The sequence below is a fragment of the Limanda limanda genome, chromosome 18 (genome assembly GCF_963576545.1).
Source record: "Limanda limanda chromosome 18, fLimLim1.1, whole genome shotgun sequence".
Taxonomy (NCBI): Eukaryota; Metazoa; Chordata; class Actinopteri; order Pleuronectiformes; family Pleuronectidae; genus Limanda; species Limanda limanda.
In genome coordinates, this window is record NC_083653.1 from 7,070,712 (window position 1) to 7,083,266 (window position 12,555).

A 12,555-nucleotide genomic window follows, 5' to 3' on the forward strand; every position below is an offset into this window, starting at 1 on the left:
TTTTGGGAGGAGTAGCTCCAGAGACGGAATTAAAACGTCATACTCAGCAGTTTGAGTCCCTCACACCTCGTTATTATCAAATACAAATAAATACTAAAATCCAAGCTGTATTTTTAGCGGATTTCCTGAAATTATTTTTTATCTTGTTTTTTTTCGAATTTGGTTGCAAACCATGTTAATAATAACGATAAAATATTGTTTATGATTGCTGTGGCTACTTAAGGAGAGACTTGTGGTTTGTTGGGGTGTTTATTGTTCACACCTCTGACTATTTTTGCAAATAACACTCCACACTGGGAAAAAAACACTTCCTCAAGCTCATACTTTATGTTTGCATGCCAGTTATAATCCAGATTATTTCCGAAACATATGTGCTATACATTTTAAAACCATCTTTTTTTTGCTAAACTGGTTCCATTTCTAGTGCATCACTTCCACAGACAACTGGGCAGAATCAAATTAAAAAGCCCTGTTTTATATTTTTGATGTTTCTGTGTTTGGGCCTTGTGGTCAAAGTAAAACCTACTTTTCCAGACCAAGCAGGCTGTTACACCAGCGTTCAGCCCAGTCTGGGCTATGATTGCCATGTTTGTTTATAGGACAAGACAGTTAGGGAGGTAATCGCCCTCTTATTTGGTGAAATGAGTTTTTTTGCAATCTCCTGCGGCTGCTGGTGGCGCGGCCCCGGTCTGCCGGGGTTACTGGAGTGAAGTACTCTGTGTTAAAGGGACATCGGCCTCTCAGTCATTGACCCTGTGCTGGAAAACCCTCGTTCACGACCAGATCGTAGCTCCGCCTGTGTATTGGTCGACTCTGTGTGGAAGAAATGAGCACAACTCGCTGCTGGCAGGGCAATGACAAAGTTTAGCGAATCAGCTGAAGCCTCTAATCGTCCTCCAGGAGATCAAGGTTCTTTCCAAGTTGGAAATTATCTTATTGCTCTTAACTTTAATTGTGTTAAAGTTCATCTGATCTCTCCTTTATTCCGAGTGTAACATGAAAAACTTCCCGGATATCACCTTGTTGAGAAGGTTCCTGTGTGTGGGTCCTTGTGTGTGTGTCCTTGTGTGTGTGTGTCCTTGTGTGACTCTGTCTCTTTATGAGCTCCCTGGGATCAGCAAAGAAATGCCTCTCCTCCGCGGTGCCCTCTGCTGTAACCATGACTACGCCAACTGGTTTTTCAAGCTGCGCAGCACTTAAGAATGCGAGGCTAACCTACAGCACTGTCTCTCCAATGAGGGCAGCCGGCCCACAATGCAACAGTGCAGCCGAGGCCTCGCCAAGGCACAGTCTGGTTCTGGTTTAACTCCTTCCACGCCGCCGCTCCACAAACCACAGTGCTGCTGCTTTTTAATGGACAAAGTTTCCACAGGTTTTCTTCTTAGTAATTGTCGACACACACAAAACGCTTTAAGATTCAAACCACTAAACTTAGCCATTACAAATAAATTGAGCCACAATGGGATTGTAGATATGTTAGTTTTAGTGGTTTAGTTGTTACAAATTTGGAGAAACAATTATTTGAAGGATATTTTATAGTGGATTGACAGAAAAAATATCTGATAATTGAAGAGATTATCAAAATGATCTTTAATTTCAAGCATTTTTAGAGCTTTTAACAGCTAAAACACTAAACATCGTCTGGTTTCTGCTTCAACATTGAGTTTGGACTGAAACAAGCAACATTTTCCATATTTTGACATTTTATAGACCTAAGCAATCTAGAATAAAATCAGCAGATGCATTTATTATGAAAATAACAGTTAATTTCAGCCATAATGATCAAATCAGATGTTTTATTCTTTGGTATTTAGCGAGACTGTAAGAGTACTTGAACCGGAAAATTACCTGTGTAACTTTGTGCTGAAGAGCAGCCAAATAAACCACAAGACTGACAGAACTATTCAATCACTAGAATAACATCCACATTGCTTTCTCAATTCCACAGGCGTGTGTCAGGATCAGTAATTGGGTGAAATTCCAGTTTGACGGTTCAGTTTCACAGTCGAGTTTCGCTGCGAGGTGCTCGGCTGCCTCGCCAGATTACAACACTATCGGCTCGTCAGTGTTTGCAGTACTAGTTTGCATTGTGTTGAGGGAGATTGGCATCCACTCAGTGTGTCTGGCACAATAGAGGAGGGAGCCACACCCCGGATTCATCCCTCGCACTGAAACAGTGGATCTACAGAAATCCAGGTTCACGGCCTGAGCCATGTTTAGTCTCTGCTGGTTAGGACAAGACGTGATGGGATTGAAATTAATTGATCTAGAAGTGTTTGGAGTTGATAATGTCAACTTAAAACATCAGACACATGAAATGCCATTTGCAACTCCTTGGAGCCAACAGTGATGTCCTGAGTGCTATTATTTAAATGAATAATTCCATTTTCTGTTATGTACAACGAGACATTTGAGACAAATAACTCCAATAAGTTGCTGATCCCCTTTCTGTCTGTTGATTAATCGGCTTATTGTAGCTCTAATAATAAGTTATAATTATAAACTGAAGTGCAGAATGAGTCTGTTTTCCCAGGATCTCTTTTTCCTTGGTATACTATTACTCACACAGGTCAGTGTCACAGTCTAACCTTCATGTTCATGTGATCTCTTTATCAGATTGACCCCGAAGATCGGCTTCCCCTGGAGTGAGATCAGGAACATTTCCTTCAACGATAAGAAATTCATCATCAAGCCCATCGACAAAAAATCCCCGGTGAGTAACGAGGCATCGGTCGTCAAAGATTTCACTTCTGCTTTCATTTCTAAATCTGAAAATCTGAAAACACCCTTTTCTTTTCCTTAACACTATTTTCTACTTAAGCAGTTCTTGTTCCTCTTTTTAAAGCCTGTTAAGTTTCTGTAGGAACCTGCTCTGCTTCCTTTTTACTGTTGGCATCACGTTTCTCTGTGGTGGAGACAAGAACCATTAAACATGTCCTCATCTGGATTTTAATACAGAATAGTCAAGGGTTAGTTCTCAGGTCGTTCTAAATGATAAATACAAATCCTTTTCTCTGTACCCCTGGCTGCTTCTTCTCTCAGGATCTGTCCGTTAAAGTGATTTTTCGCAGTGATCTGAATTAGTCTGAAATAATCTCGCTGAATTAAAGTTTTCCCTGCACCTGGTCAGAGTCACCGCTCGACCTTATGTCCTTTTATTGGCAGAGAACGACAGACGGTTCACCTGCTCTGGTCTATTCTCTCTCTCATTCCTCTTCACTCTACTCCCAATTTCAGGACTTTGTGTTTTTAGCCCCGCGACTGCGCATAAACAAGCGCATCCTGCAGCTGTGCATGGGAAACCACGAGCTGTACATGCGGCGCCGCAAGCCCGACACGATCGAGGTGCAGCAGATGAAGGCGCAGGCCCGAGAGGAGAAGCAGCAGAAGCAGCTGGAGAGGTACGCACACACCTGGAAAGGAGACATTGTTTTTTACTACACTATCACAAAACCATTACTGAAGGAAATATGGTTTGAGTCTCTACCTTTAATATGTTTTTTACTTGGGACACAGTGAAAAATTTGTTGTCAGTTGTCAGTTTACTTTTATCTTTTATGTCGGTCAAAATAAACTCAAAAATATACTTGAAAGGCCTCAAAATACTGAGTAAATGTCAAAAAAAAAGATAACTAATAAAATAGATGAATATAGTGATGATAACTTTGTCATCCAGTAGTAATTTGACATTCTATATGTGAATAATAAATCGAAAACTGTTATAAGAATGTGCATTATATCCATTAACACCAGTTTAAGGCTGCAACTCAAGATTATGTTCATAATCAATTAATTTGCAGATTATTTCTTGATATATTGATGAATTAGTTGATCTGGAATATGCCAGAAAATATAGGAAACTTCTTTTTAAGATATTACAAAGCCCGATGTGAAGTTTGACATATATTGTCTAGACTCCGGCTCCGGATAAATACTCTAACCTATTGTAGTTTTCATTCTCCACTTGAATCAGTGGAGCGTGTAAAGTGAAACCTCCGATCTCTGGGTAATAACACAGCATTCCTCTTCAAGTATGGGAAACGCACTTCCTGAATAGCCTGAACTGAAAGTGAATGGATGTTGACCCTGGTCTCAGCTCCAGCTGTCGGCCGACTGTCTGTCCCGTACAGCTGTTCAAACACGGTGATGTAACGGGCGAGCAGACGACACAGTAAATACCAGAGTGAGAGCCATTAGATCAGCGGAAGGTTCACACACAGAAGCTCTGTGGTCACTGGGCCGGCGTCCAACACAGGAACACTTCCTCATTCAAATAGAATTCAGCACTTGAGGAGATTTCAGGCTGTTGCTAGAGAAAAAAGTAATGGATTTGAAAAGGTAGAAAGTTGGAATACAAACTTTGAGTCTAAAATATGTAAAAGAATATTTATTAAATAAAACTGTGTCAAAGGACGCAATGAATATAAGGAGGCGACACTTAAAACACATTGAAAAAGGGGTTTAGGACAAAAGATTAAAGTTCGATACAGTAGAGTGTAAAATGTGAATTCATCGTCCAAAATGTAATTTAATAAACCACAGTGACGACATAAATCCTTTTTAGCCTTAATTTTAAAGAACTCCGAGCAGTTTAACCACAAACTTTTCATTCATACTTTTTATCCTCACTCAAATATTATATTAATTAATTGACAGTTTACACATTTTAGTTTTACAGAACAGTTACTGGCTCTATTACTCCCTTTTTGCACGAGTTTACAGTTTGCTTTTATATATTTTCATGATTATATTTCTAACTCTACTTACGTCTGCTGCTTTTCTTTTTAACCGTCCTATAAGCAAAGTTTCTTGATTGGCAGATTAAATGATAATTACAATAGAAGTTTCGATCAAATTCTCAGTGTAATTAATAAAATCACATCAAATAATAAGACTCAACTTTAAATCTGGTGATGTCCATGGTACTTCAGCGACTGTTGAGTCTCCTGTATGTGACGGATACAAAGTCAGTGGTGCAGTGCTACCAGAGCATCTGTGTGCAAACCTGGGCTTGTGTGTCACCGACCATTGTCTGTCGGCGGTCATCGTACATCACCGGCCGCGTGTCACTGCTCTTTGTCGGCTCACGGCCGCTGTGTCTTATCTGCAGGGCCCAGCTGGACAACGAGAAGAAGAAGAGGGAGGCCATCGAGAGAGAGAAGGAGCAGATGGAGCGAGAGAAGAAGGATCTGGTGATGAGGCTCTACCAGTTCGAGGAGAAGACCAAGAAAGCGGAGAGAGGTGAGGGGGGGGAAGGTGGGCGCTGCACAAAGGAGACGTGGAGCGGCGTATCCATCACTTTGACCTCAGATTAGAACGTGTGTGTGCAAATGATTAGACTGTGTCATTATGCAGGTAGATGAACAGGTTATTTATGCTGGCGTCTTGTTTTGTAAACAATCTGGAGCTAAAATGTGAGATTAAATATTCCCACAACAATCAAGTTACTTCAACTGCAATATGATCTGTACGTTTGGAGTTTGTCGAGTATTTTTCTCAATTTTTCAGTTTTTATTTTAAGCTCAGATAGGAAATAACCATTAGCTATGAGTTTGTGTCAAGAACAACTCCAGGTAATTCTTTCAAATTTGGCACAAATGTTCCTTTAGACTCTCGGTTAACTGATTTGATTTCGGTGGTCAAAGTTCAAGTTCACGGTTGCCTGACGTAACATGTTGATGGCCTCTTGATCACGATATCTCAAGTCTGCCTCAATGTTATTTCTTCAAATTTTGACGAGTTGTCACTGTTAATTTCCCAGTAGTCTGAGATTTTATAGACCAAACAATGAATTGATCAGTTGAGAGAATCATTGTTCTACTCGGGCAGCTGTGAGAATGAGTAGAAAGTATTGTAGTTGTACAGTTTGTCTCTGTGAGTTGCTGATGCATCTCCTCTTTCCCTGCCGTCTGGGCTCTAGACCTGCAGGACCAGATGCAGAGAGCCATGATGCTGGAGCAGGAGCGGAGGAGAGCCGAGGACGAGGCGGCTCGCCTGGAGTCCGAGCGGCAGGCGGCCCTGCTGGCTAAAGAGGAGCTCGCCCGCCAGGCTGAGGACCAGAAGAAGGACCAGGAGCAGCTGGTCAGTATTATAACAACACTTGAGAGGCTGTTTCAGCTTCTGCACTGACTGTGTCGCCAAGTTTTTCATCTGCTGTGACGAACACGAGAATCTCCGGCAGCGGCACATCTAGAAATAGAACGATAGGGGGGGGATAACTTGCAGATTTATCAACGACATCTTATTTGCCAGATACGATAAAGTAAACCCGTCCTAGTTCTCACCTTACGTTCAGCTTTGTTCAGGTCTGTACACAAGGCACGTTACAGTTTGGTGCATTCAGCCGTGCCTGGCTACTGGAGCTCCAGACAAACCCACTTAGGAGCATTGAGCTGGACCACGCCCAGTTACTTCACACTACCACCCCCCCTCTCCTTCACCCCGAGCCACAGGAGGGTGTGTTTGAAGCTGTGGTTCCTCTGACACATTCAGACGCCGCCAGTCAAACACCAGCACTGTCTTTTTACTGGCCAGACACCTGCTGCTACGCATTTTATACTTAAATCCTACTAAGGAGCTTGTGCGGCGGATTAACGTCCAGCGACCGTGATTGAATAAGACTTTGGACTCGTTCCAAGTTTTCAACACGTTTTAAAATGTTTGGAAGATCGAACGGTAACTCATTTACAAGGGTGTGTTTACACCGAGTGACCAGTCCCACATTCAGTGACTTTAACATACACTGATTATAGCAACGACTATAATACTGAGCCGGTGGTTTGTTCAGGCTGGTGAAAGAGAAGCTGGTTCCATTGTTGTGGCGGTCAGGAGGAATGTACCACAGCACCCACAGAGTCTGGTTAGGTTTCATCTGGAGACTTCTCGAAGCAGCGGCTTCCTTTATTTCCTGCAGTCGCTGTCTTCACCTTAGTAACTGCAACCGCCAAGGCCAAATCATACACACACTCTCACACACACACTCTCACACACACACATACACACACACACATACACACACACACACACACACAGGTACGAGTTCCGGATCTTCCCCCTTGTCAAGATCCACCTCAACGTTGATCGGATTCTTTCCTGGCCCACGTCTCATTCTTCTGCCGGGATTTGTGGCATTAATCTGTTTAGTGGTTTTTGTGTAATCCTGCTGACAAACAAACAAACAGGGGTCAAAATATAACCTCCTTAACGGAGCTGGTAAAGGTCAAGAATGCTTTAAAGCTAAGATCACTGAAATGTCTAATTTCATTGTAACATTGACACCATTTGAGAAAAGTCCCACAGTTTAAAAAGGTTCAGTCTGTCCACTGGAAAAAGAAGTTTACTGGAGACTTCCGGTCGGAACACCGTCAAGATGGTCGCACAGCTAGAGAGCTCCCGATTGAGCCAGAGCAATTAGAGAAATACCCCCATACAAACCAAATAAATAATTCCGCAAAAAGTGTAGAGAAAGGGGAGAAGAAGTAATATCAACACTTTGAGCAGTAAACGTCGTCTGAAGACGGGGGTGAGAAAGACAACAACAATTAGCAGCTAACAAGACAAAGAACAATTAGGGACAATAAAAGAAGAACTAGTTAAGGCGAATGCCAGATTGGACGAGGCGGAAGGGCGAACTGGGAGAGCAGAAGAGAGGATCCAAAACACCCAAGAAGTCATCACGGCTATGCTACAGCTGCACACCAAGCTGGAGGACAAGTTGCTGGATCTGGAAAGCCGCTCCAGACGCGAGAACATAAGGATCTATGGGGTGCCGGAGGAATCCGAGAAGGAATCAACCACAATGATCTAATTTGTGGAAAATCTACTCCGTGAAGGTCTCGAGCTGACTAACGACATGCCCGACCTGCAGATTATGAGAGCTCATCGGTCTCTGGGACCGCAGCCGCCGGCGGACGCGCCGCCACGCTCCATTGTAATCAAGTGTCTAAGCTACAAAACAAAAGACACATTACTCCGCAAAGCATGGCAGAAGAAGGGGTTTGCCTGGCAAGAAAACCACATAAACCTGGACCACGACTACCCACCTCTAATACTCAAGAAACAAAGAGAATACACAGAGATACGCAAAGTGCTGAAGGAAAATAAAGTCCAGTTCCAGACCCTCTTCCCTGCCAGGCTGCGCGTGAGACACGAGGACGGGACCAAAACCTACCAGACCATGGAGGAGGCATCAGAGGACCTGCTGAGAAGAGGCTACACCGTGACAACCACCACACCTCCGGCGACGCTCATGGAGCAGGTGCAGCGGCTGACCTGGAAGAGAGCGGACCGACGGGCAAGGAAGAGGGAGACTGAACACAAGTATTCTGAACAACCCAATTATTAAAGATAAACTGAAAAGTGAAATTGAATTATATTTGGAAAATAATGATAATGAGGAAGTGACCCCGCCCATTCTCGGGGATGCATTAAAAGCAGTGTTGAGGGGCAAAATAATAGCCATCTCCTCATATGAGAAGAAAATTAGGGAGCAAAAACTAAAAAAATTAGAAGAGGGCTTGAAAAGTCTACAGAAAGAACATGCAAAGTCTCTCAAAGATGACAACAAATGTAAGATTATAAAAATGGATGAAATAAATATTCAGGAAATTCAAAAAAAAGCTCCTTTTAACAAAGCAACAATACTATGAGACGATGGTAAAGGGTATCCCAATAACAGCTCTACTAAATGATAACAAACTACAAGAAGAACAGGAGATCCCAGAAGACTCTATAACAGGCAGCTTCCTGAAGTCCTGGCAGGAAATAGCCAAAATTTGCAGATTAAAAAACACATCTAAAATGATGAGGTGGTGTGCCTATGACTCAGACTTTACACCGAATAAAATCGACGGCAGATTTAAGACATGGATCACAAAAGGTTTAACTTCCTATTATTCATTTGTCCACAAGGGGGTATTTCAGAGTTTTGAAACCCTACAGAAGGATCAGGGTCTGGGGAAAGATGATTTTTTTAGGTACCTGCAAGTGAGACATTACTTTAACAAAAATATTGAAGAGGCGTTAGGAAAAGATGAGCCAGGGTTCATGGAGGTATTTTTAGCATTGACTAAATCTAGAACATGCAATAAAATTATCTCCAAACTATATAACGCCAAACAATTATCCAAACAAGAGAATACAGAATACCTAAAGAGGAAATGGGAAAAGGAAATAGGGGTAAAGATCTCACAGGAGAGCTGGGAGAAAATATCGCAACTACAATGGCTCTCGATCGGGTCAAATACATGGCGGGAGTGCTGCTGGAAAAATATAACAAGATTTTTTATCACACCCATACAAAAACGACACCCAGGCAGCGGAGACGCCTGTTGGAGGCTCTGTGGATCTATTGGAGCCAACCACTTCCATATTTTCTGGGACTGCCAAGCAATGAGGTCTTACTGGGAAGAGATCCACAAACATATTAACAATGTATTTAATGTGAACATCCCATTAAAATGTGAAACTTTGTTTTTGGGCAATATATTGTTTGAAACGTGGAACAAAAAAGACAAAAAACTGCTCGCTATACTGTTGGCAGCTAGTAAGAAATGTGTCACGAGGAAATGGTTAAAAGTGGACCCTCCCACCATTGATGAATGGATTGAAATTGTGTATGAGATTTATGTTATGGAAAAGATCTCTTTTTCCCTCAAGGTCGAGAAAGACATTTTTTATAAGACATGGACCAAATGGACTGAGTATGTAAAACCAGTTAGATCTGATTTTATTTGAATAAACTTGTGTTTTGTGTGATCCTCCTTTTTTTGATGTGATGTACGCTCCCCGGTTGTGTTCTCTTTACCTCTGTTATTGTTCCTACATGGAGTAATTTAGGTCCATAAAACTAAACCCCAGAAAGGCAATATGAACAAAATCACCCAAACTTACTACATCCATCCCTTTCTTATGTCCTTGACAGACTAAAGCTGTATTTAATGTATGTGATGGAAATGTGCCTTTCTAAATAAAAAGAGATTTAAAAAAAAAAAGAAAAAAGAATACTTTAAAGCTGAGATCACGGAAATTTCTTGTTTCATTGTAACCTTGACACCATTTGAGAAAACTACCACAGTTTAAATCAACCAGGAAAATTTTTAACCATGAGAAATGTATTAGAAAATCCCAGTAAAAGAAAATCAAATTAGAGGCAATAACTAGATTCCCAGTTCGCTTCCTGTCGTGCTTTTAGTGAATCACATCAACGTCTTTATCAAACTGTGCGTTTTAAAAATCTGAACTCTTGAATAATTGTGTGTCCTGTTGTTTTGTACCAGGCTGCGGAGCTGGCAGAGCACTCAGCCAAGATCTCCCTGCTGGAGGAGGCCAAGAAACGCAAGGAGGAGGAGGCCGACTCATGGCAGCTCAGGGTGAGAGCTTTAGAAATCAGACTCATGTGACCACTCTCCCTCTGCTAAGTTCTGGCCGGAGAGGAGCCAGTGTAACTGTGACTCCTAAATGAAACCTAGTCAAGGAAACAAATGAGTTTTTCCACTGACCGACGTCCTCTGTCCCTCGTCCCGCTTGTCCTCCCCAGGCCCAGGAGGCTCAGGACGATCTGATCAAGACCAAAGAGGAGCTGCACATGGTGATGACGGCGCCCCCGCCACCTCCCCCTCCCCCCATGTACACCGACATGGACGACAACAGCGACAGCGAGGAGAACGCCAGCGAGGAGAACGCCAGCACGAGCAGCGCCGACCTGCAGACCGAGGGCATCAACGACCACCGCTACGAGGAGGATCGCGTGACCGAGGCCGAGAAGAACGAGCGCGTGCAGAGCCAGCTGAAGGTGAGGACTCCAGCCAGAGAGTGGCGCCCCATTTTCAATCTAGTGCCACGCAATTTACAATTCCACATAGTGAAAAATTTACTTTCTACGAACGATTCTACATTTTATAGACTGCAGGCAAAGTGTAGGAACCTTTCAGTGTCGTGATGTCACTGTCTGCTTTCATGCTGAAGCTGTAGAAGCAGCAGTGTGGTTGGTTTGCTCCTCATTTCATTCTGCGTCTCCCTCTCCTCCCCTCAGGCCCTGACCTCAGAGCTGGCTCAGGCACGTGACGATTCCAAGAATACCCAGAACGACCTGCTCCACAGTGAGAACGTCCGGGCCGGCCGAGACAAATACAAAACCCTGCGGCAGATCCGATCGGGCAACACCAAACAGAGGATCGACGAGTTCGAGTCCTTATAAGAAGCCTTCGGCCCCCTCGGCCACGCCCCCTTTCTGAATGGTCACTACGATCCCCGCTCCTCGGCTGACACATAACCGCACACACACAGACACACACACACACAGACACACACAAACACACTCATACTCAGACTTCCGTGGAGCAGTATAAGCACAGCAGAAGCATCGCTTACAGAGAGATGAACTCCTGTTGTAACTTTGTCGGGTGGTATGCAGGCTTTGACGAAACCTTAGTGCCAAAACCTCCTGTCGTCTTAGTGTTTAACATCTGATTTGTGTTATTTGATTGTTTTAATTTGATCCGTTCTGACCAAATCATTATTGTTTTTAAGCAGACTAGTTGTGGGATTAGACAAATTTTATTATTATTATTATTATTATTATTATTATTGTTGTTATTATTTCATGATGTGCACATAGAATATATGAAATCAAAGCCTGGCTTCTTTGTCGATGTCTGTCTTTTAATGTGTTGGAAGAAAAGGACATTTACAGCGACCACTCAGAAAGGGGAAAACAGTATAAGTTTGTTTTTCGTTTTCAATTATATTTGAACACTTCCATTTATGTTGAATATTGCTATACAGTAGTTTAAATCATGCCTAGTTTGATATTTATACTGTGTATGGGACATTAAAAAGGGTATTTCATCTTGGTTTGTATATTTTTGCTATCTGCTAATGATAGAGAAAACATATGTTTCAAAGGTTTTATATATTGACCAAAATAATAGCAGTCCTATGTTCCGTATGTTTTCCTTTTAGATCACTAAATTAAAGAGATTTAATTGTAAACTATTATTTTTGACTGTAGGAAATGTCCAGCTGCATGCCATGAAATCCATCGAGGAGCTAGCGATCGATCTAGGTACTTGTTGATTAGTTGGCGTCCACAGCACGCTAAGGAACGTCTGTCCCATCCGAGCGCCGCGTCCACCGGGACACTTAGGTTAACTGTCATTTTTATTTCCGTCTGTCCTGTCGCTGTCGAGTGAGAGACGAGCACACGTTTCGTGCTTTTTATTTTACCCTCCAAAAGTGGCCTTTCTCTCTCTGCAGGGTCCACTCCCAGACAGCTGGTCCGAGTCACCAGAAAACATGGATGTAACTTTGAATTGAATACCTTTTTATTTCTGTTGAGTTTGACCTCTGAGGACAAACAAGGCCTGAGGTGAACATTTACAAAGACCCGGGCAGTTCCACAGCAGCATCTCACTCTCTTCTCTCTGGACATGGACTAGAGTAGCATCTACTTACACTGTAATGGAAACACACGGCTCTGCTGGTCTTTGTATATGAACAGGATTTTATAATGAGGTGTTCAACATATTGGCAATAAAAGAAATCTATGATTCATCA

The 12,555-nt window shown here is 42.6% G+C and overlaps 1 protein-coding gene across 1 annotated transcript in view; it reads left to right on the plus strand.

The window, feature by feature from the left end:
- Window positions 1-12,555, plus strand: part of ezrb (ezrin b) — a 33,035-nt gene extending 20,480 nt beyond the window's left edge. The window contains exons 8-14 of the mRNA XM_061091112.1: window positions 2,617-2,713; window positions 3,238-3,401; window positions 5,111-5,241; window positions 5,921-6,081; window positions 10,278-10,370; window positions 10,538-10,792; window positions 11,033-12,555. Of these exons, the coding sequence (XP_060947095.1) occupies window positions 2,617-2,713; window positions 3,238-3,401; window positions 5,111-5,241; window positions 5,921-6,081; window positions 10,278-10,370; window positions 10,538-10,792; window positions 11,033-11,197 (1,066 nt within the window). The 3' untranslated portion in view covers window positions 11,198-12,555. The remainder of the gene's footprint in view (window positions 1-2,616; window positions 2,714-3,237; window positions 3,402-5,110; window positions 5,242-5,920; window positions 6,082-10,277; window positions 10,371-10,537; window positions 10,793-11,032) is intronic.